The sequence below is a fragment of the Mycteria americana genome, chromosome 3 (assembly GCF_035582795.1).
Source record: "Mycteria americana isolate JAX WOST 10 ecotype Jacksonville Zoo and Gardens chromosome 3, USCA_MyAme_1.0, whole genome shotgun sequence".
NCBI classification, from domain to species: domain Eukaryota; kingdom Metazoa; phylum Chordata; class Aves; order Ciconiiformes; family Ciconiidae; genus Mycteria; species Mycteria americana.
Window position 1 is genome coordinate 6,933,766 of NC_134367.1, and position 25,075 is coordinate 6,958,840.

General features: G+C 41.7%; 1 protein-coding gene and 1 long non-coding RNA gene across 2 annotated transcripts in view; one reads left to right on the forward strand and one right to left on the reverse strand.

The window, feature by feature from the left end:
- LOC142407616 (uncharacterized) lies at positions 1-22,823 on the forward strand. Its single transcript, XR_012774985.1, has 8 exons — positions 1-150; positions 637-773; positions 5,068-5,184; positions 5,659-5,717; positions 6,454-6,574; positions 12,235-12,358; positions 21,271-21,422; positions 21,966-22,823. It is a non-coding gene; the product is annotated as an uncharacterized LOC142407616 (long non-coding RNA).
- The window catches only part of CYP39A1 (cytochrome P450 family 39 subfamily A member 1), a 25,095-nt gene continuing 15,391 nt past the window's right edge, over positions 15,372-25,075 (reverse strand). Inside the window, exons 7-12 of the mRNA XM_075497245.1 lie at positions 24,267-24,357; positions 23,100-23,233; positions 22,124-22,219; positions 20,334-20,422; positions 16,599-16,686; positions 15,372-15,453 (exon numbers count right to left, since the gene is read on the reverse strand). Coding sequence (XP_075353360.1) covers positions 15,382-15,453; positions 16,599-16,686; positions 20,334-20,422; positions 22,124-22,219; positions 23,100-23,233; positions 24,267-24,357 — 570 coding nt within the window. The 3' untranslated portion in view covers positions 15,372-15,381. The remainder of the gene's footprint in view (positions 15,454-16,598; positions 16,687-20,333; positions 20,423-22,123; positions 22,220-23,099; positions 23,234-24,266; positions 24,358-25,075) is intronic.

Here is a 25,075-nt window from a genome sequence, read left to right on the forward strand (position 1 = left end):
CGTTCCGTGTGTGGACAGGTGAGCCGGGGGAGGATCTTACGTCGCTCCTGGCACCCAGGGAGCGATAGGAACCAGGCAGCGGTTTGTGTCCTCGTTACTAGTGCGTGGCAAAGCTTCCCTCCCTCAGGGTGTTGGCCCCCCTGCCCTGAGGTGAGGAGGGATGGGGTGAGGTAAGGTGGAATGAGGAGAGGAGAGGAGAGGAGAGGAGAGGAGAGGAGAGGAGAGGAGAGGAGAGGAGAGGAGAGGAGAGGAGAGGAGAGGAGAGGAGAGGAGAGGAGAGGAGAGGAGAGGAGAGGAGAGGAGAGGAGAGGAGAGGAGGAGTGGGATGGGATGGCTTGAGGAGAGGAGACATGAGGTGAGGAGAGAGGGGGCAGGATGGGGTGAGGAGAGGTGAGGTAGGGGGTGATGGGATGGGGTGAGGAGAGGAGAGGTGGGGAGGATGGGGTGGGGTGAAGAGAGGTGAGGTGGGATGGGGTAGGGTAGGGGAGAGGTGAGGTGAGATGAGATGAGATGGGATGGAGAGAGGTGGAGTGGGATGCAGAGAGAAGAAGTGGAATGGACACCCACACAGTGCCAGCACACCTTGCCATAGTTTTAGTGACAAACCTCCTAATGCCCCCCGTGGTGATTTTGTAGGGGGCCTAAATGCCTCTGGGGGATGGACCTCCCAACCACCATTCCCACTTCTGACCACCAATAAGAAAACTGGCCCTTGAAGTGAGCTCCATCTGGAATGGATCCAGTTGTCATTCATCTCTTCTTCAGACTAACAGGTGAATAAAGGTGTACCGCCCCGTTACAGACGAGGCCAGAAGGTGCATTTGTAGGGCTCTTAAGGAACACCAGGATTACAGTGGAAAAAGGCTGATTGTGGTCATGATTTTAAAAAGAAGATAAAGCATTCCGATACCCCTAAGGCATGCTTTATTAAAGGAAGGACTGTTTTCTCTCTTCCAGCTGTACGTCCGAGACTGCTAAGCATCAGAGGCTAATGCTGATTTTCTGCGGTATCTTCACTTTGGAATGTAACACAGAGGGATTTAATCAATAGGGTGATACAGAAATGTAAATAGGTTTCTGTAAAGATGGCTTTGAAAATCTATAGAATATAATGGAGAACTAGAAGACTCCCGTATAATTATTAAATAGCCTATAAAAAAATCCATGGAAGGAGTAATTCTCCATTAGTTAAAAATATATAAAAAGATGTATGCCATTTATAGCAGCACTTTCCAATACTAGCAGAAAAAAACTGTTGTAATGTATGAGATCAATAGTGATCCCACCTCATCTGCAAATAGCTAAACGCAATGCATTGTAGATTGTTGTACTTGCAACAGAAGAGTTTCTTCCTGGTCCCATTAACTAAGGGCTGACTTATGCCTTGATGCATGTCTGGTTTAGACACCTTCCAGGATTTCTTCTTTGGTTCTAATTTTTTTTCTTTTAAATATGATAGGTAACTGATAGTAGTAATTATTATTTCTTTTTGTTTTATTCTTGTGCGTCAACTATTAATCCCTGACCATGACCTTATTGCTTCAGGCACTATGCAGAAGAGAAAGCAAGCTATGGAACCAAAGATGTCACAATATAAACCAATCAGGTTTTAAATCAAAGTATATGCTTGTTGTTTGGTTTTTTTTTTTTTACGAAATAACGTGGTAGGATATCTTCCTTTGTCTCCATTTACATGTGTTCCCTTTACATTATGTCTTATTTTAATATTCTGAGTAGGAAGAACATCCACCATGCTTTTTCTGTCTCATTTTTTATGTTATGCACTTTCCGTGTGTCTTCTTATACACATACCTCTTAATTGTGTCTTGTTCATAGTAGCCAGTCTCAAGTTTTATTCTTTTTTTTTCTTCCGTATTTTCTTATTGGGAAGAATATTTTCACTGTGATGAAGTTGCCCTAGCGTGTGCTTTCCTTGTAGTAAAATGGGAATCTCTGCAGTTATGAAAGCAAGCTAATCCATGTTCAGGAAAAATCAGGAATGCCTAAGCCAGTACTTTGGCAATGCTTTTATATGCATCCAGACATTATTGCTAAAATGAAGGGCAAAAAAAACAGAATTCCAGTGTTTGCAGTAAAAATGTCCTTCAAATTAGATAATAATGAGAATGGCAACAATTACAGGGCTTTTAATATCCCCTGTTGTAAACATTAAGGATTTCTGTTGGGAAAGGTCACAAAGTAATATATTATTTAGACATGGAAAAGTGGTGCTGCAAAAATAAGAAAGTAAGAGCAACTGAGAGAGTGTCCTTCTTGGAGTCTCGCTGTTTACCCAGTGCTATTCAGGCCACACAGCCCGAGTGAGCACCTTATGCTTCTTAAATGCTGTGGGCATCTTCCCACAACCCAAGCAGTTGTAGAGTGCCAAAACCTGGAGGAAGCTGAAATTCTGGAAAGGATACCAAAGGAGGTGATAAAACAGCTGCTACTTGCAAGATTTGCAAGCAGTGCTGTAGTCCTGCTCCCACAGAACTGAGTGGGAGTTTTGTTACTGATATGTCAGAGCACAGGCTTAGCCCATCTCATCCAAATCCTGAGCTGCTCATTATCTTCACTCTGCACCTGCTTCTTATCTACAGATTTAATCTGTAAGCAAAACTGGCCTCTCAAATGTACTGAAGCAACCACGGTGAATTTCAACACAAATAAAGTACTGTAACCAAAAGACTGGGCCACTGTGTTATGCTGATTTCTGATCATCAAAACACAAACACTGACTCACTCCTGCAGCCTTTGCAGGAGCTTTGGTGACAAAGTTTTCTCTTTTCAGAAGAAATGAGTAAGTAATGTCTCAAAATCTGTAGATTCTCAAGAAGTGAACACTTCTTCTTTTACATTTCTGCTCACTGGGATAATCCCAAATTCTTTGGCCAGATATGGATTATGATTTCTTGCAAATGGCTGAGTCTGGGGATTAGAGTGGATAAAGCAAGTAAAATTAATGTTGACTCTATCAGCATCAGCATACCCTTGATTGTTTCTGTTACTTTTTTAGAATATAAAAACACAGTTGGATCCATCTAGCTCTGTATCTTGTCTCCAGCAGCCAAAACTGGATGCTTAGTAAAACAGTGTAAAAATAGACCATGTATTCTTCTCCTATTTACCTTATACTTTTCCAGCAGCTAGTGAGGTAGGGACTTTTGCAACTCAGGGTTGTATCCAAGCTACTATACTTAGTAGCTACCAGTGGTCCTGTTCTCTAGGAGCTTGTCTTAACTCTTTTTGAGCCCATTTGTGGTTTTGCTTTCCACAATGTGCTGTGCCGTGATAGTTCTTCACTGTGTAAAAACAATTTCAAGTCTTCTTCCTGATTGTTTTATTAAATGTTCCTTTGCTATAGAGGCAGTAAATGAAATTTCTTTTTTGACCTTCTCACTATCATTATTTTCCAGGCTTTAATTGGATTTCCCTTCAGCTGTCCCTCTTTCAAGCTGATGTGGTTTTCTCTATTTCCAGTGTGAAACTTTATCACCATCCTCTCTATCCTTTCTAATTGTCGTGGTTTACTCTGTCTCAGCTGAAACCAGGACACTAATCTTACTAGAAAACACTACTTTCTTTAAAAGTTTGATTCTACTAAAATGACTATTGAATTTGCTGGATCTGGAATAGGCAAGAGCTGTATGGCTGAGGGACTCAGAAGAACTCTGAGCATATGAGCGATAGAGTCCTATGACTTTGGGGGTCCCCTCATCATCTAAGGGGGGAGCTACTAATTCTTAACATTCAATTCCTATTTTTGACCACTTCCTAGCCCCACACTAACATTTCCAGGGAGCTTTCCACTTCAACCTCCAGATCTCCTGCAGCAAAAGTGTTAGCTCGAACCAGTGTCTATGTATGTATAGTTAGGGTTATTTTTTCCCACGTACATTACTTTGCACTTACCACCACTGAATTTCATCTGCTATTTTATCACCCAGTCACTCAGTACAGTGAGACAACGTTGCCTCAACACCTCTTCAGTTCCATCCTGTATGTGTGTAGCAATTTTGCAAAGCAGCTTAGATACAACGTATTGCAGATGTTTAAATAAAAATGCATAAAGCAAAGGCCGTCTTTTTTTCTTTTTTTTTTTCATTTATCTACAGAGCATTTTGCGTAGTTCTGGGTGCAGGAAGAATGATTAATAATTGCTCCAATTGAAAAATTGCTGCAGAAAGGGAGAGTATCCTTTACTTGCTGTAAAACATCAGTGCCTGTAATGCCCTTGCCCATGACACTCCATGAGCAGGTTGATCATGGAGCAGGGCCATTTCCTTCTTTGGGGATTTGGAGATGCAGAGAAGTGCATGCTTCAGCTGTGCACAGGGATGCCGGTTCTCTCTAAATCTCTCCAAATCTGGTATGTGGGGGTCAGGCAAGTGGGGAGAATCTGTGGCACCGCTCTGGGAACCCCTGAGCTCCCAGCCTTTCAGTGGGACAGCCCTGCATTTGGCTCTGTTGCTCCCTAAACCCTCTCTCTGGTATATTCCTCTTGTTTCTGAGCATCCTCAGGGTCAGACAGAGGTCAGACAGGAGGCTTGTGTCTTTTAGGGCAATGAGAGCAGGAACAAAGAGTCTTCACATTTTCCATCCACTTCTGAGAGTGAGCGTTGCCTGAAAAAAAGTCTTTTTGATTTGACATTGCAAAAATTCCATATCTAACATAAAGTCCCACAAAACAGAGCTTTATTACCTTATAGCTAACCCTCAGTTTTGAAGACAACAAAAATGCCATGTCCCAATTTCTGGTTAAGGAATATTTTTAACCAAGAGATGTTTTTTTAGCCTAGATGCATGATAGATCAAGGGGAAAAATGAGTTTCATTGACTTTTAAAACAATCTCCATTTCAAGAAAGAAAAAAACAGCCTTTTGTTCTGTAACAAATACCATCCTTAAAGTACAACTACAGTTCTCTCAAATCTGAAATATTATGGCCAGATTTAAATTCTCCCATTTGAAACAGGATGCTGAAAGACGAGGAGGTTTTAATTTTGTTGAAATATATGAGGTATTTAAGATCATTGTTTTCACCTATGGGCTGCCGGTTTCTTCCCAGCTACCATCTCTATGCAAAATGAAGGCAGCACTGTGTGAATCACCGATTGTGTGTGTACCTGCTACCAAAGCTACAAGCATCTCACATTGTGTAGTAAAGGGATGACAAACTGCAGAGGTAGGATGTTAAGGAAACTGATTTCCTTGTTTCTTTAAAACATTGTCTTTTCCTCTTGATGTCCTTTTCCCAGTGATCTTCTCTCTCTGCAGAGTCTTAGACTGTTTATTTCATAACTGGCTCACTATGGTCAGGCCTGTGCAAGCTACCGTGTCAATTCAAAAGCAGTCTTGGAGGTATAGTCTCAATTCAAGAGCATGACTGATAATGTCAGCTCAAATTCCTCAAGAATAAACTGTGGTTTGCTGCCATGTGTTAACAAGTAGAAGCACTTGGTTTCTAGGATTTACCCAATCAAAATACGGGAAGCTAAAACATCTGGCTTGTCAAAATGATCATAAGCTTATAGAAGGAATGACAAAGACGCCAGACAAATAAAATCCAGGAAATGAGCACAGTTTAACCAGAACATAAGTTCAGTCTCTAAACATACTGTCTTACCTTTCTGATGCACTGATTTCTATCTTTTCTTAGACTGAAATTCTCCAGGAAGGAAACTTCATGTGTTGGAGGAAGTGCTAAGCATCATGATGGTATTTAGTAAGCAATTCTTACCACCCCTCTTGCTATTTCTTAGATTTGTGATGAGAATTATTAGAAGTGACTTGCCCATTATGACCCAAATGGAAATAAAAAAAAATGCAATGAGCCATAGCTATGTGACCTCAAGCCAAATGCTTCAAACTCATGTACCTAAATATAGACACCTAAATAAATGGCCTGATTTTCAGAAGCACTGTGCAACTCTGAGACTTGTAGGTGCTCTGAAAAATCAAGATGCTTATTTAGGTACCTAAATACAGATTGAGCTTCTGAATATATTATTTAATCTGCTTCAGAATGTAAACAAGTAAGAAAACAAAGGTACGACAAATACTATTTTTACATGTGCTAATTAGAAGGCCACAGAGTGTAATCAACTGCAAGACACAATTTACTCCTATAAAACGAATAGTGTGGTAATTATTGTTTATTAATTGTTGAGAAGTAGAATTTAGGAGCCCTAGTTCTGAAGCAGTGCTAGACAGGTTTGATGGAGAAGTCCATGGTACTAGATTTCTTTGCCTTTTATTAATCATTATCCATAATTATAGAGATTGACACAGAAAGGCTTTCAAAAATGTCAGCTTAAGGAGTTTTGTTTATATTGAGAGATCATAAAAGACTATTTATGTGTTTCATTCTCTTAAAGTGTGATCCATAGTTTTAAGGCTTTTTGTGTTTTTCTTTTATTTCTGGAATGTTCATTCATTACTCTGACACTTTTAGGTGACTGTTGAAGGCATAATTGGAGTATCATTGGAAGCAGAAGAGTGTGAATGATGAGTTATTAGTCAGCACATGACACCACATACACACTCAGTTAATAGAAAATAAGCAGCTCAAGGAGGTAAGTAACAATTGAGCCTGTATTTTTGTGCCTGAATTGTGCCTAGGAGTAAAAACTTATACACACGACCTTTTTCAACACTTCTACTAAGACATGTTTTGTTTAGACACATTATGTTACTGTATGCCGATATATATTATTATTTTTATATAGTATGGCACTAATCTAGAAATACATCAGTGATTGACAGTTGGCCCCTAGATGGTGCCAGTGCCTACGTACTGCCAGCCCTTGTGCAAGGTGAACACTGGAGATGGCAAAATGGAAATGGTCTTCATGACACAGGTATTCTTGGGCAGTCATTGCTTCCACGACATGAGTCATTGCGGCAGAGCAACCTCTGAAGGTGTGCTTTGTCCACATCAGCCAGAGGGAAGTCTCTACCCCTTCCTCCTGCTCTCGCAGCTGTGTGACAGAGCTCCAAAAGAGATGGCCAGTCCATCCAGGCATTATGTCCTCCCAAGGCACTCATTTGCCAGTCTTAGCCTTGCAGTGTTGCACTCCAACTTCAAGCTTTTCAGATATTTAGTAGCCTAGATATCTGAAAATCCTGAAGGAAAGAGTAAGCTGGGCTTACAGCTGAGCTGGAAAGAGAGAAAAAGGGCACTAGTGAAGTTCCCAGGGAAGAAAGGAACAGTAAAGGGAAGTTAAAAGCAAAGGGAGAGAAGAAGCAGGGCCTCTGGTTTAGATTCTGGCCTTGGGCTGCTCCAGTGTCACCTCTGGAAGAAGCCCACTGTGCTGTAAATTCATTGTGTGAATCTGTTTGCAGAAAGAGCCTGTGCTAGAGATGTCCCATTCAGACAACAAGCCCATCAAGACATCCAGTGACACAGCATGCTCCCAAGTTGTGAGATGCTCAGAGTCCAGAGGGCTGGACAGCCCCAGCTCCCACCCTTTGCCCAGCTTCCACCTTCGACCCCTGTACAAAGATGCCAATGCTGGCATGTCTCCGTATGGAGGGATAAATGTATCTTGTCACGTGCAGATCAGTGCTGGCAGGTGTGGTAGCTCAGGGCAGATGCTTTAGTGATTGCAGCTTTTGCTATGTTCTGTCACTTGGATTTGTCCTGGCTTGTGGGTACGTAGAGAACTCATTACCCAGTTTGTTCCTACAGACCTATATGCCTACACATGCAAACCGTGCATGTCCACTAAACCTCTGAACCAGACTGCAGGGCCAGAGACTGTAAGAAAAATTTAGCAAGGCTGAATATGTTGATTAATACCCAAAGGACAGAATATAACCATCTCCTGCTGATTTGGGCCTTTTTTATTATTTTAAGGAACAACCAGATCATTGTGATGAGACTTGTAACAAAGTGGTGCTTGATTTCAGTTCATGGTAAGCAAAGACCAGTTGCCAGGTTTTCAGACAGTAAAACATTCTTTGATTTATTTTTTCAAAAAAAGGAACTTCAAACCTCAGGTTTAATGCCTGAAAGCACCCTTGTAATCATCTTTTTCATCTGTGTATTATTCCAGTTCTATAAACAAGCTTAAAATAGTAAATGATAATACCAAGGTCTGGACAGAGGAAGAGTGTCAAAGGCAGTATCTTGAGTTGTAATGAATTACTTAAAGAGTAGAACTCTAAGTATCTTGCACTGCTCATCTATTCATTTTAACCTGGGAATCACACTCGGGCAGCCATGGCATGATACTGGAAAGCATTTGATTTTCTTTTGGTATCAAGGAAACAGAAGGACACACTTAATGCTTTTCTGAGCAATGATGGTTTTCAGAATAAAGGCCAGATAAAAGGCCAATGCCTTGAAATTGCCTCTGAATCTGTGTCAGCAGTAACAAAGACCAACACTATGAACCCAGTGAAATTTTTGTGTTTAATTCAAGATAGTCAAGTCTAGCTATGATTGAGACCTTTGGCATGAGAAAGAGTGACAGAGCCCTACCTTCAGCTTGGAGCACACTTTACCAGTGTAAGACCCCTTAGCTAGAGGAGTCTGGAAATGCAGTGCTGAAGGACTACATCCACAGAGCCTCACTTGGCTCTTATTTGGGTCGGGTGTTCACAGAAATCTCTGAGCAAGGATCCAGGAAAAGCTGAATGCCAAATCTTGCCATTCCCTAATTACACTTTGTAAAGAACACCATCCTCCTTAGCCTTAGGCTTCTCTGGCCAGCTGTGATTACCTGAACTGATGTCTTCTAAACCCTACCTTGTGTGACCAGTATCATACCCTCAGAAAAGATGTTTTCTGCCTTTGTAGACTACCTAAAAGTTGCTTTACAGAAGTGGAATGCCTGTATAGAGAATTTAGGTCTTCAGACTTTTCTGATTTATGTTTTGCAGATTCCTGAAAAGTAATCAGGTTGCCTTTCCCTCCTCTCTCCACCCCAGGAGTACACACACACCAGATCAAAAGCCTCTTTTTCAGAAAAACTGCAATTTTGTTTTCAGGACTATTAATATAGAAATGTAATTTCAGTCCTTGGTAAAACAATTCCATTTTCTGATCTCCTTTTTACCTCATTTCAGGTGGGAATCTGCTCCTTTTCATTTCAGTCCACTGCAGAAAGGTAGAGCAAGCTCCAAAGGCCGTCTGTTATTGAATTTCGGTATCCTCAGCCTGTTCTCAAGTCGCTTCTAAGCATTCCCTTTCTTAAGCTAACCAGATTGACTCCAAGGCTTGGCAGGCTTAGCAACATTTTCATCAACCTTCTGATTCAGCTCTGAGCTCTCTCAAATTTATCCACAGCCTTTTGGAATCACAGCCAGGGTGGTTACAGTACTGTCGATGGGAGATGTAGTATCTCCTCTCCAGAACAGAATTTCTTGTTTTCATATCCAAAATCCATGTTATCCCCTTCAGGCATAGTATCCCACTGGAGCTCAGGCCCAGTCGTTTGCTCATTTGCCACAACTCCTTTCCTCACTTGTCTTTTTTAAAGCTGCAAAGACTTCACAGTAATAGTTGCACTGTACTTGTACATTAAGCTCTTTCGATGCTTGTTACTCCAATACTCTGCTTGGTACTTGGGAAAGATGATGTATCAAACTTCTAAAGCAGTAAAAGCAGCACACGAGTAAAAAAACCTGGTACAACTTAGGAAAGTTAGAGTATAGATGTGGTTTCTGTCTCACAGGTAGCTGCTAGACAACCTTCTAGATAATGCTCCTATGTGGCGGTTGGTTTTATGGAAGGACATTGTATTTTTACTCAACAAGAAACTTGTCCATAGTCTTTAAATTCCAAGCTTTGCATTAAAAACAAAGTATTTCTGAGGAGTCTGGGATACAGCTGTTTCATCAGTATCTTAAAAAGTGTGAACTAAGAGATTTAAAATATTTCTTCTGAATATTTTGACTGTAACCCTACAAGTAATGTAATTTCCCAGCAACACAAATATGATGGTTCCAACTGAGGAAAGCATATAGCTTATCCAAAGTCTTACAGACATCCGTTACTAGCAATAAGCAGGCTTGAGTGCTCTGATGAGCGTGAGCAATACTTACAACTTTTAATCCATATAGACTTTGCAGCAGTGGGTAATTATCATTATTACCCCAGTCTATAGATGAGGAAACTGAGTCACTGAGGGATGAAGTGATTCGCCCAAAGAGCACAGTGAGTCAATAGGGGAGCTGGGAATAGAGGGCAGAATTCCCTGTGTTATCCATTGGAGTCCTCAGATAATATCATTTTATAAATGCTCCATCTTTGTAAAGACTTCAGTGCTATAATTATCTTCCCAGGACTCTCATGGAAACAAGATATTTATAACTCTATTAAGCCTTTCCTAGTAATTTTATTATCAAAGTGAAAAAAATAAATAATGCTGTGCCAATCAGTTGCATGTCCAATGTCATTCAGAATGGCTACATGATGAAAGCTTCTCCTTGGTTGTTTCAATTAAATGCTTGCTATCTTTTGAATGCCTTTCTTGTGTCTAATTCCCCTTCCACTGCATACCAGTGGAGAGGAAATATTTTTTGCCATGTGATGACCCACACATTTAGAATGTACCAAATAACTGGGAAAGATGCTTGCTGCCAATAAAGCCTACTGGTTTATGCTATAAATGTGACTGTTTAAAAAAAATATTTTTCCTAAAAGCCCTTAACATTTGTCAGTGTCACCTAAAATGAGCAAAGCTACCTCAGTATTTCCGCTAACCCTTGTATATCTTTAAAATTACAACACAGATGCCAAGACTAACTGTAAACAACAGGTTAGCAACTGAGGCATTTGGACCCTGGGTCAGCAAAGCACTTAAGCGTGTGCTTAAACTGAAATCCATTCCTATTTTGCAAATCCATTTTAAGTGTTTGCTTAAAGCAAAACACATGCTTAAGTTGAGTTTTGCTTGGCACAGCGCTTAGGCACAGCACAGAGCTAGGGCCTTAGAATTAATTTCTTTTTGAAAGGAAGTCATTATTTTTAGCTTACCTCTCAATGGCTACAGCCATATCTTTTAGTCCCCAGATATCTATTTTCAGGAGGTATACATGCTAAGCCTAAACTTCTGGTTTCTGTGACAATCAGTGGCACAGAAAAGATATCGAATACCGTTACTAGCGGAAAGCAAGAGACCACTTGAAATACTTGACGGCTAAGTACAGATGAGAGGGGCCTTCAGTGAGCCTCATTAGAGGGAAGACATAAAAGAATTTGCGATTATTCTGGGAGGTGGCTGCTGATACGACGGGTTATCTTTTCACCGTGCTGACTGGAGAAGATTCACTTGCAGTAGGTCAACAATTTTAAGTCAAAATCTTTTGATGAGTTTTCTGTCAAATATTATATTTCCACAGGAAATTTATGATTTCAGGGAAAATGTTTATACTTTCCTCAAAAGTATCAAAAAAGGTTTGGTTGCAATGTGATAGTTTCTGTGGTTTTTTTTCTGAAACTCTTCTTTAATATACAGTAAAATCCAAAAATTATTAAAGGAAATTGGATTTAAAAGAGTTTTACTGCTCATTTCTCTAGATTTCCTCTTTCTCATTAAGAAGATTCCTACCATTTGTTTCACTGGCCTAGACATGGGAGTTGTTTAGCCCAATATAAATGAATACCAACACATAGTATTGTGTTTAGTTTCTGGACAGTGATATAAATGATTGGCCAGCCCAAGCCACGGGTTTTGCTCGGATGGATCTGGCTTATGGCATGCATGGAGGAGGAACAATTGCATTTTCTAAGATGTTTTTTGAGAGATGCCCCACTGCATTCCCTCTAACATCCATACTTCATACAGAAGGTAGAATTACAAAGATAGGTCAAAATACATTATTTTTTTTCTCTGTGGGCTTAAAAATCTCCTGCTTCATACACCCTTGTGGTAGTGGTATGAATAAAACCTCATTCTGACTCCTGCTACTGATATGTAGAAAAGCTTTCTAACAGTAGGGAGAGTCAGGTAAGAGGAGAAATCCCCCGTGGAAATTCATCACTGCTGTATTTAAAAGCAGACTGGACAAACACTTGAAGAAGAATTTAGATACTGTTAATCCACTCCCGAGTAGGGTATCGTGATGACCTTTTAACACCCATCTAACCTTGTCCCAGTGGGCAAGTGCTGTCTTTCCCTCCCCCAGAAGCTTCTGAATTATTTCCAGGTAGAAGACCCCATTTAGCTCTATCACTTGACCACCACATTGCTTTACTAATCCACCTCCCTTGTTTTTTTCTATCTAGGAAAGTATGGCAAGTGCATGGAGATGTCATCCACTACAGGGCAGTCACACAGCGATGGGATCCCAGAGTGAAGCCCACTTTTCTTCGCCTGCTTGTTTGGTATCTCTCTGGCTGTCAAAAACAGGTACTTCTTTCCTGTCAAAAGCCTACACTTTAATAAAAAGATCTCCTGCCTTTCAGGACAAATATTTTCATGACTGATTCTAGCCTGCTAGGGAGTTGCTAAATCTGGTAGCCCAACAGAGGCAAAGCTGCCACAGCTCCATGCCCCTGGGTCCAGCCTGCAGCGAGGCTGCGCATGGATTCCCAGTAGGCTCATGCACAAACACACATGTACAACGTGTATATGCACTGATGGCCCCACTGGCCAACACAGACAGAAACAATCAGCACTCACATGAGCAGCACCAAAGGCTTCGTCCTGCTCCCCTCTCTGGCAGATCAGGGTGAAGGTCTGTGACTGCAAAATATCTATAAAAATGCAGATGTACAATGCGGATCCCTCCAGTAGCTGGTCCTGAATCCTCGCTCTCCCCAGCTGCCTCCTGTCCAGAGAAACACACATGCATACGCACGTACAAACGGGTCTCAGTCCACCCCCAGACGCCACAGGCTCTGCAGCAGCTGGCCTGAACCCCCTGGTCCCTCCAGCAGCCAGCTCCTCCACATGCCTCGCCCTGGGAGACACACACTTCACCTACTCGCCAGCTAGCCTGGCTGGATTTTTGGTAGCGATCGCACACTGACATAACGCACCTACACAATGTGCACACCCACACTCCCTCCAGCTGCTGGCACCACGGACCCATGGCCCCTCCGACCCATGGTCCCACTCCTGTTGCTGCACTCACACTCCCATAACCATATGTGCACACACAAGAGCACCCAGGAAAAGAGTTAAAAACAGAGGGTAAGGAGAAGACAGGACAGACTGCACTGATCAGGCACAGGGCACAGCCAGACAAGCAAACCACTCAGCAGCCTGTGTACATGCAACCAACTTCTTTTATCCCCTTATCCCTCCATTTTTCCACCGTCGTTCCTCCCCAACCCGCCTTGATCCCTCCCTTTCCCCACCTTTGGGTCCTCCCCTAAACATGCCATAAGAATTCTTGTGCAACCGCAAGCTGCTCCTCCCCTGCACCCCACAATGTGTCCCACACCCACAGGCAGTGGGTGTCACCCCAGGACACGGCCAGCCCTGGGAGGTGCTGGGCAGGGCAGTGCTCAGGGTCCCCACCTGCTTTTGCTTCTTTGCTCCTCTGCGTGTGTGAGGGAATGTGGTTTTTATCACATACCCTAACAGTCCACAGGCTCTTCTTGCAGGATGTGGGAGGAAGAAGAATGTAGTTCTCAGACAGCACAAGATCACACAGAGTCTGACAAACTCAGCAACACGCAGAAACTACACCAGAATTGTGCTTGTATTTAGGACAGAGCAGAAGCCATCTGCAGTGCTGTGTTATTAAATATTCACAGTTTTAGTTGGCTTCAGGTGCCTTTTATTCATTCTAACCAAACTGATGATGACCTTCAGGTTATACTCTCCTTTTAAGGACCTTTTTAGTTTAAAGTCAAGTTTGCCATTGCAGAATTTTGCTTTTTTGAGTTACCTCTCTTGGGGAAAAAAAACCCAACCAAAACAAAACTACACACACAAAAAAAACCCCCAACCCCTACATTTAATTAAACAGAAAAATAAAAAGAAATGCACATTGGGAAAAAAAATTATCTTCACAAAACAACAAGATACCTGATCAGATATTGTGGACATTTCCAAATTTTAAAATTAAAATACATGCTTTTGGGTAATGACCACACATGAAAACCAAGGGAATAGTTTTTAGTTATGGAAGAGATTCTGAAACAGCAATTAAGAGTGCAGCTCTTGCAGAGCTGACCATTATGAGCTAAATTAGAAGTTGGACGAATCATTTTCCAACCATATAAATCATTAAAGTTTGTTAAATTGTTGTATCCACAACTGAGGTAAGCTAACCATTTAATGGATTATACACTGTGTTATTTTCCTATGGATGTTATTCCCATAGTTTTTACTTTGTTGTTGAAAGTCCATTTGTGTTTTTTTGCAAATACTTCTAAAATGATGAATAATCTTTACTTAAAAAGACTAAAAATACATGCCAGCTATTATCGTATATGAAATCTGACAGTCGTTAAAGTGTTGGTATCTGAACTTATTTGACAGCGTCTTTGAACAACTTTTACTAGGTATTCTTTATAGCATTAAATATTTTTAGGTTTGTGCAATTCGTTCTACAAGTAAGTCATGTTAAAGGGAAAGCAAAAGTGTTCTATGTATTGGACAACCAGTCTAATGAATAGCAATAGCTTTTCTTCCAATCACTTTTCATTAGAAGCCAAACATCACAATCAAGCTTTCATTGCATATTCATGCAAGGACCGATTCTGAATCCTGTGGAGCAAATAAAGCTCAGTAGAAATTTTAGGTGCTCCAGTGGAACGAGACCCCAGTGTTTCCCATGCTTGCAATTTTTCTATTACAAATGCATTTTATTTGAAAAAAGCTGGCACCGATTGTAGGCAGAGCAGGCCAGATCTTCACCTACCTACACAGGCAGTGATACATAAGTCATGCTAGTGTATCGTGGCTGTGGATCTGGTCCAGAGGTCTCTGCTCAGCACTGTCCTGTATTTGTGCACACCAGGGAGCCGTATGGAGTTACCACAAGGCACCACTTCGGCCTTGGTTCGAAGAGACCTGCAGGAAGCAGTGACCTGGCCCAAGGGACCTGCTTTTCCGCTGGTTCTAGCACAACTTCCATGCAGAATTTCCAAACATAGCAGCTTTTTGTCCTGAACGTCTGTTTGGGGAGTTTCCTGTATCAGATTTGCAAAGTCTGTGAATAATTGGCCCACAAATTATGAGTGCAGCAGGAGAGCTTGATTTTTAAATACTAGGAGGTAGGCAATCAGGTGAGGAGCACAGATATGACTATACTGGTATGGCACACCACAACGCAGAGTATGTACAGCATTTAAAGTTGAAATTAAGAACTGTTAAGGCAGAGAACCTATCTGAAGATGTAGGACAGGGAAGCAGCTCAGTGATCCATCCATCCAGGGGTGGCTGGCAAAGGAAAGTAAGTCAGTGCTGGGCAGCTTTCATTCCCGGCATTTATACTGGACCCGGAATGGTGCCATGGGTTGCTGTGTCCCCACCAAATGTAAAGGGCTCTGCAAAAAGAAGAAAATCAGTAGAAACATTTAAGTTAGTTCAGTTAATGGAATTATCATCATGCTTTAATATCAAGATACAGACATATTCTTGGAGCTTTGGCCTTAGAGAACCAAGACCAAATACTGAGAGTATTTCTTGGCTTTGCTGAAGCCATTGAGTAGGGCCTTCATGGTTACTTTTTATTCCACTCACTCTGACAGAGAATGACACATGAGATCTTAAGAAACTCTAATGGTTTTGAATATCTTCACCAGCATAATTGCCTGTGGGTGCGGACCCAAGTTACAATCAACTCCAGTGAGAGCTGGTGTGGCAACACACCATCCGTCAGGAAGAGGCAACTTTCCTCCATATTCTCGGTGGACTTTCTACCACCACTTGAGATCAACATCTCATGTTCTTCAAGGAGAGTGGAGGAATTAAGTTCTCCCAGCTTCCAACTTCCAGCTTAAAGGGCAATCATACAAAGCCCATGCCACTCCAAACTTCTCCCTCTTCTCCTTGGCAGTTTAGCTCTAGGGCATGTTTGTCATGCTTAGGTTGTGGCAGGCAGACGTGCGGACTTCGCAGCAGTCCATGTTTGTGAGGAACAAGGATTTTTGGAACGTGGAAAGGACACAGTGCAAATGGGGAAGGAAATTACTGCTGAGAGTGGAGACCGTGCCACTCTCCCTTAATGGTAAAATCTTTCTGTGTCACGGTTGCTCCTACAGTCTTACCCTAATCATTTCTCTTCCACCACTGAATATGTAGTGGAAGGGCACTGCGAGTGCTGCATCTGATTTCATATCTTTAAAGTATTAATAATCCAGTTCCATATTCATTGTTTTTGTGAGTGGCAGAAAGCAATTATAAAATCTTCTGTAATGTTTAGGCAATGATGAGACAAAATACTCTCGTAGGTGCATTCTTGTATAGACAGCGTGGCCCCACTCACATTGCTGGAGTTACTCTGGGTTTTCTGAGTTAAAACTCAGAAAGGCTTATTAAGATCGAGTTATTCATTACATGTTTTATTAACACTCCTCTCAAAATTTTGCTTCATTGTACATAACCACAGTTGAGCATGGTTGTTCAGCTGAGTGTGATGAATGAAGGATATAAAGACGTGGAATGCTATATAAATGCATGGATCTTTTACCTCCTTTGGTACTGCATCCAAAAGCACAAATTCGTATTTGTACAGGAATAGCACAACAAACAACTGGATTTCCATGATAGCAAACCACCTGCAAGAAAAGGGAGGAAAATGTTGGCCGTCCAGCCTGACCATCACGCGCGTGTTATCATCAGATAAGAAACAGGGTGTCTTTGACACATTTTACATTCCATGCTTTAGTTCTGCCTGAAAGTTTATCTTCAGTAGGAAAATATGCTGTGGCTTTGTTCAGCTTCATTACTCAGCGACGAACACGAATGTAGCGGCTGCCCCTTCTTTCCGGTGAAACGTTAGACCGACAGTATCCCTCTGACACCCTATTTTAAACCAGCCCCTTATCATTATGGTTTTTTCCACTGTATAAACATTTATGTTCTTCTAACGCTTGCTGACTTGAAATAACTTCATAGGAGTGAGAAGACAGTCAAATATAGAAAAGGCTATATGACTAATTGTGCTATATAAAGTTATATAATACAGCTGGGAGCCTGATGACATCAGAGTAGCTGTGACAGCGGGAGTTATTATTTAATGCGTCAGCATTAGAATGCAGTATGAGACCCAAGGGCATGATTTTTTTTTCTGTAACACTCTCAGAAAGGTCTGTCTTAGTCAGTCCGGAGAAGATTTCAGATAACGGCAGGTGAACTCCTCTAGGCTATTATTTTTTAATGTTGATATCTACAAGAGCTTTCTGCATTCAGGCACTAGCATGCACCTATGGTAGGTCATGGGATTACTCACTTGCAGAATTCAGACATAAGTCTTAAATGCTTAGTTAAAACAGTAATACTACCTTGCTTTTCTACACAGTTTATCTTCCATTATCTGAGAGATGCTGGAAAACTTGGATAAAACAGCTATTGGGGAATTCACTGGGGAGAAGGCCACATGATTGCGCACGGCGTCAGCCTGGATTTGGCCTGGCAGGTGTGAAGAGGAAGCTAACAAGCCCCACGAGACCCAAGCTAACTCCTGCAGAGCCATCCAGATCTGCGCTCTGAGCCGCCCCGTGCTCCGCAGTGGGAGGATGCTTGTTTGTTTTGGCCTAGCTTCAGACCCAAATTATCTCTGTGATTTCACATTGGAATTACCTTGAGATAGGGAGCTTTTGGTGACCTTGAGCTCAGGGGAATGCAGCGCAGAGATACTTCAATGGAAATTAGCTCAGGTCAGGCAGGACTTACTAGCCCAAACTCCATACCGGCAGCACCAGATAAAGGTGGGCTCCTTACAGTCACTGTACTGGTTGCACAGTGCAGCCCTGGACCCCTGGTGCTGGAGGTCCTGCCTCTGAGCCATGCTGACTGGTTTGGCATGGATGTACCATGATGCAACCAAACGCCAAAATGCCTCTAGGTTGCCCTGAAAGTGGAAATGCTGCATTTACAGAGGGCCGTACTTCAAATGCGATCACAGCCGGATGCGGGCTGAGCAGCTCTGACACCTCTGCACCCGCAGCGGGGTTAATCTACAATCTGTCCAAGCGGCAATGGATATAACCGATAACCGACTGCAGCACTTCCCACTGGTAGATCTCCAAGTGCTTTTCCCAACAGGCTGCTGTTGTTATTCCGCTCTGCAAACAGAGATGCTGAGACACACGGATGATAAGCAACACACATGTCCGAGGGTGGCCAGAGGGACAGTCCAGGAGTGAAAGGCACGACTGCAGAGTCCCAGTGCATCCTCCCATGGCACGTTGTACTGAGCAGAAACCATGAGCTTTCTTGCAGCTAAATGTCCCTTAGTTCCCACTTGTCTTTCGTATTCATGACTGAGTTCTAGAGCCTCCCCTAGAACTCTGAGTCACTGATGCCTTCCCATTTTATTTAGTGGCAAGGGGGTTTGACAAAGACGTGCTTTCTGAAATCTTGCCCCCAATGCACTACTACATATTGGTGTTGTGCTGGAACCCAGGAGTCCAGCTGTGGATTGAGGTCCTGCAGTAAATGGCGTCTGAGAATGAAATCACGGCCGTTGTGCTGAAGGGTTTACAATGTCAGCATAAGATAGGAGACAACAGACGGAGTCATGCAAGATAAGCACAGTCGCACAGGCAATAGTCACCTGGTTAGACAGAAGTAGCTTCACTGCCATCAAATTTCTCCTTTAGGTAAAAAAGATGGCACAGAAATGGCTTTGTGGGAGCTCTTCCCATGTCAGTTTGGTAGAATATTTGACAAGTAAGTGATTTTCTAGCTTTCAGTTTGATTAAATTAGCTTTTAATTTCATGATGAACTTTTGCAATAGAGAAATTAAATGTTTAATATATTTCATTTATAAATCCCAGTACTGAATTAAATGAAAATGTGTCTTAAACTTGAAATATTATTGTTTCATTCAGTCATATCAAGAAAATCTGCCACGTGGGATCTAGATACATCCCTTGATCTCATTTCCTTCCTTCCAAGACCACCACACTATTCTTTTAGAATTATTGCTGAAAAGCGTGAAGGTGTGTGTTACCTTGTGGACTGCCAAAGGGTTTGAAAGGACTTTTTGTCTCTCAGCAAGAAAAAGATTCTCCATCCGTTGTCTATGTAGAAATGTCATTTTCTTTCTAACCACAAACTTATTTTAAAGATATTATCAGAGTCCAGAGAACAGCCTGAACAAAGAAATAGGTCAGTATATATAAACAAGCAGCTTTCAGAAACATTGTTTTGCAGCTTGTCCTGTACCTGCGGATGCCTCTTGTGAATTCTGCTGTCACCCTTGCTGGGAATGAGGCTGTGCTCATATTTAGCTTAGGAATATGGTACAAGCCACGGAGGTACAGCAGTGAGTGAGCGCTTACCTCTGGCAAGCCTAAATGGTGAATATAGTTTTATTAGTTTTGTTTATGTCTTTAATGTCTTCACAAAATTTATCTGACACTCATGTCCAGCCTGCTACAGGGTGCAGGTTCAAGAACGCAGATCCTATGCAACACCCTCTGGATTCCTCACTCCACATGGGACTCTTGAGTTAAACTGACCAACTTTAAGGATTCTTGGTTATTTGCTTCCTAGAGGACAGCAGGTTTTGAAGGCAGAAAATTGAGCATAGAGATGTTTGAACACAGAAACAAGGAACAGCTGGCTCCCTGGGACTTGTTCCAGGAAGAGGGACAGCAGAGAAAACAGCAGAAGGAATGCAGGAAGCATCGAGGCTGGCATTGCTGGAGGAGTGAAGAGAGACAGGATCTGCAATTTAAGCCATCATACAATTGCGTGGGCCATAAGGCAAAGACAAGATTTAAACAGAGAGGAGACAGTTAAGACATCTGAAGATTAGCAAAGATGTCAATGGCATCATAGAGGATGGAAAGAGTCTCAGACCAGAGGAATGTTCTTTACGTTAGTTTAGAACTGGTTTATGGCAACCTAAAAGCCTGTGTCCATAAACTGGCACGTTTGCAAGTGGAACAACTCTCCCTTGATGAAAAGGTGCCTCAGCAGCAGCAGAGCTAGGCTGACTTTCCTCCCTGGGGGATATCCCTTGATACGCTAGTCTCAGATTCTGCTTTTACATCGTGACTTAACCTGTCTTTTCCAGGAATGAAACCACTTTCAAATCAGTTTAAACAAGGTCCAGATAATGCTGAACATTAGGGGACTGACAAAGAGCAAAGCAATGAAAACACTTTATCTCCAAGTGTAAGAGGAGCCCAGTTCAAGAGAGTTGTTCTCTGCAGGGTTTGGGAATAAATAAACCCCAGCTGTTTCACTGACCTTCCTGGACACTGATGCTTCCCTCCTCCAAATGCCACAAAGCTGTCCAAGAAAGCATTCTTCTCTAAATTTGCCTCTTTCCAACGATCCTGTGGGAAGAAACTTTTTTTCCAAATCAGCCTTATATAAATAAAGCTTAACTTTATTTCTCCAGGCTAAAAATGACCTTGGACAGCTAATCCTCAATACAAAGTTGCACTAATGCCATTTTTTGCATTCAACCTGTTAGCGTTAGAGTCTGGATTCAAAAGTCAGCACCAACTCAGGGAAAGAAATGAGGGTCCCATATGAAACATACTTAGTGCTGGAAAGGTTTTCAAAATCACCCCTAAAGCATTCTTCCCATATCTCCCCATTTTTCTAAATCCCGCATCTTGAGCTATTGAAATGCCTATAAAAATGCGACCTTCTCCTTTTAAATATATGCACATTCAAAGCAAATGTTCAACCAGTACCTTCCCTCAGCCACAAAATTGTATCACGGCACACAAACGGCTCATGCACATCTTGCATACCAACCATTTCTAAGACCTGTGCACAGATAAATGCAAGGTGTATGAGCTGTCACACAACAGAAAGGCAAGGATTGCACAGCCCCATTCTCAGGTGCAAGCCAGTGTGCGAGAAAATGAACTCTTCTCAACTAAAACAGCCTGTCTGTACCCAGAGGGCTCCTTGCTCCATCCTGAGTTGCTTTAAGAGAAAAGGAACAACAGGAGGAGCAAAGCAATATCGGCTAAAGTTTGGGTGGGTGACACTGACAGAAGTAAATCTCTTGAATGCTGGGTGACAAACTATACCAACCTCCAGAAACTCAGTGCAACTCTACCAAGGCCTTCAAGTAACACCCTGTCAAGTTTATGGTGGCTAACTCCTCTGATGAAGCTGTCTTAGAGAAGATGTAATCTTGTGTTGGTTTATTTTGGATTTTTTTCAGCTTGGGCTGTTTAGAGCTTTCTGAAGAGGAAACCCGTTCACATCAAAATCCAATAAAACCAAGAAAAAAAATCTCAGCAGTGATGAAGCAAGGTGAAACCATTTGGAATGGCAATGTCCAAGGGGTACTCACCTATTCCTCATGGAAAAAGAGTGAGTTTCTAAAAAACAAGCTAGCTTGCTTTTTAGGAATAAAGTTACTCAAGAAATAAGCTGCTGCATCAAGGTTTCTGCTTAGGGTTTCAAACAGGCAGGAATTGTTATGAGGGCTTTCAAATTGGTGAAGAGTTTGCTAGAAGGGAAGTTTTGTTTAAATTACTGCGTGATGTATTTCTATAAAAAAGACAAACCGTTCTATAGCGGATGGTGCTAAAAAGAGCAGTTACAAGCCTGCCCACACGGCCACCTGGAGTGGAATAATAATCAAGAAACCCTAGATGAGCTACTGAATTAGCAGAGCTAATACCTACCAGAAATCATCTGACTGGAAAGACCAATGAGCCTGCGTAAATATGTGGAGATGAGCTATACAGACAGATGCCAGGGAGAGGAGAGTACGAGGAGAGGAGAGTTGGGTTCAACAGTGAAATCAGTGGGGTCTTTCCATGGTGGGCTTTGAATCAAGATCAAAGTGATATAAAGTAGTACCGCATTATTTGGAATATATAACTGAACTTTAAAGTCTTATTCCTACAGGCTCCTCCTTTTTGTGCACATCTTCTCTGTATACAAGGCCATCCTCCAGGCAATGGGGAATACCCAACTTTAAGCCAATTTGTCCATGTGCTTCTGTTGTGAAATAAGTGAAGAGGAGAAAAGACAGCAAAATACTTACGCTAAGAGTGACAACTTACAGGTTTGAACATTTCTGGGTCAGGAAAATATTTTGGATTCCTGTGCAACCAATATGGTGACAACATCAGCATGTCACCTGCAGGGACGGTGAAATTCTGAAAAGGAGAAAAAACTGTAAGAAAAGAGAAAATCATGGGTTCAGCTCACAAAACAGTCCCTCCTTAGTACTTCTCTTCCATCAGCAGAAGGTCCTAACAGAGGACAAGTGAAGGTGGTAAAGCCACGGTGGGCATATTACATGTTTGAAGCTTCTTCTCGCTGTTGCCCTTTTTTCCATAAGAAAGACCTAAACAGTGGAGAATGTGGAAAGAGTATTTTTGTTCTCATTTGGTTTTTCAGGTATAGAAATAACAGAAACATTATTTCTGTCTTTCCCACTTCTTTATGTACCATGTGAACTGGTATTTTTTTCTAAATCTTTTGTTAAGCACTTCCTTCAAAACACAAAGAAATTCATAGAAAGACTTATATGACAATAGACCTTTATGGGACTTTAGTGATTTCTTAAATGGGCATGAGTGCTGATTCCTTAAGAGTGAGTGTTCTTCTCCCAAACATTTACTTGTTAGACTCCTGAACGCTGGCACTTCCCCTCTAAACGGCACTGAAGAGAACAAACAGAAAAGGAGGAGTTTTATCAGTTACTAAATCGTGGTGCCTTTTACTGTATTTGTTGTGTCCGATTACTATCTCATATACCATCAGCACAGTATCTCCAGCTCAATTCAATTTAATTTAAATTCAATTCAAAACTGAAGGTAAGACTATGAGCAAAAGAAGCAAAACCAGTCTTAAATTAATGACGATTAAAATAACGATGAATAAATCTGTTAAACTAAACAGAAGTTGTATGTGAGATTGTGGAATATCTCTACTATTTTATTTTTATCTACATCTATTGGGAGGCCACTTTCCAGACAAAACATACAGCATCCTCTTGGGGGGAAAAAAAAAAGAAAGAAAAAAGAAACTCACCTGAATTCTTATTGGGTTTACTACTTTCTTGGTGATTGCACCTGGAGACCTCAGCCGTATGGCTTCCAAAGTGCACCATTTAATAAAAGGGAGCTTCTTAAGGTCCTCATCAGAGACTTCTATTTTATCTTTACCTGTTGTGGCATGAGAAAGAAGACTGTGTAAAAATTAGATTTCATACTTGTTTTGATACATGCTGACATGTCTTGCTTTAGACCTTCTGATAAAATACCTCAAGACTTTAAGACCTTGTTTACACCCAGAAATTTTCTTTATATTTCAAAGTAAATAAATGGCCCACAATCAGTACAATTTAAGAAAAGTCACTGAAGATAATTTAGTAACTCCAAGGTAGCTGTAGATATGGCATTTGCCAGAAGAGGCCAAACAAAGGTCATCTTGGACCCTGGACTTTTTGAGTACTTTGGTAGGACACTGCATGGGAATCTCAGGGACTGTAGGCACCAAGAGAAGTAGTCAAGGCTGAGCTCTTGGGCTATGTTAACAGTAGGAAATAGAACAAGGCCAAGAGAAAGCCTTAAGCACTGGTTTGTGATTATCCTTATTGGTTAATTATTGACACGTTCCTTGCTGTGGTTTTGCCTCATGTCAACTAAGAGTCTTCCATGAAAGCCTAAGCATTGTTCAGGGGACTGCATATGTGAATGACCGCTCCCAGTAGGTGACTGCTTTTGAGGGAAAGAGATTAGTCATGTGGGGGTGAATCATGGTGGACAAATTTGCCTCAGATGAGAGAAAAGAGAACAGTTCCTGGCCTGTTTTTCCACAGAATAGCTGTAATTCTGGTGAACATCACACCATGAAAAGCAGCTGAATTGAAAGACCTCATCCGACCCTATCATAGATGCATGAAAAAAGCACAAGACTGGTTAATACAAATCTAGGTCTAAATGATAGGTGTGGAATGAAGAGACAAATGCATACGGTTCTTTTTCTACCTTCTTTTGCTAACATCAAAGGCGTTTTTGCTTAAAAATATGTCTTGAGCATATGCTGAGTAAAGAACTCGGAGCTGGACCCTGTGTTACCAGCAGTACCCTCAGCAGCAACATTCATTATTCCCAGCCATTGACCACTGGCCGTGTGCTGAGCCAACACAGAATAAATAATTTCCAGGTTCCAGAAGGACAGGATTGGATTTATTACCTGCTTTGCCAAAAACAGAAGCCAGGTCTTCCATGATTTTCTTGTAAACGGAAGGATAAGAGAGTATGAAAACAAGGGTCCAGAATGCAATCTAAATAGGGATGAAAGTACTTCAACTCAGAAATGTGGAACAGAATTACAGTATCTTTGTAGCAAATCACAGAGGCAGGTGAAAACATTTGCACGTTTTTGGATGTGCCTGTTATAGTTGGGATGCACAGGGAGCTGTGCTTCCAGGGTAAATCCACAGCTAAGGGCTCAGATCCTGGGAGATTAGGTCTAGTCATCTGCTGTGTACTTATCTTCAGTGAACATTACATAGGCTACAGAATCCTTTCTCTAATTTCAAATAACTAGGTGTTAAAATGAATTACTAAATCATTGTGTGTGATTAGATTTAGCTGCAGGAATGGAAGAAAAATTAAAGAGTAAATTCCTACTAATATTAGCAGAAATGAGGTGAAATAATTTGCAGGGCATTGTCACAGTGAGTCACGCTAAAATGGGCAGGAAAAGTTTTAATTAACAGCAAAACAAGCAGTGGTATATCCCCTTTAGAAATAATTTGCTAACTGATTATGCAATGAAGTTGAAAATCAAGAAATTTAGGAAAGGAGAAAATCCTCTTAAGTAGGATGAAACCAGAAGGACTCGCAGCACTGCCAGGAGTCTCTCTCCTCTTGCTGAGCTAGCGGGAGATGCAGTCTGCACACAGATCTGGTCCCAGGCCATCTGTGCTGGTGAGGGATGAGAACTCTTACTGTTATTTCCCAAATAGCCCCACGTGGATGCAGCCCTCCTTCTGCAAA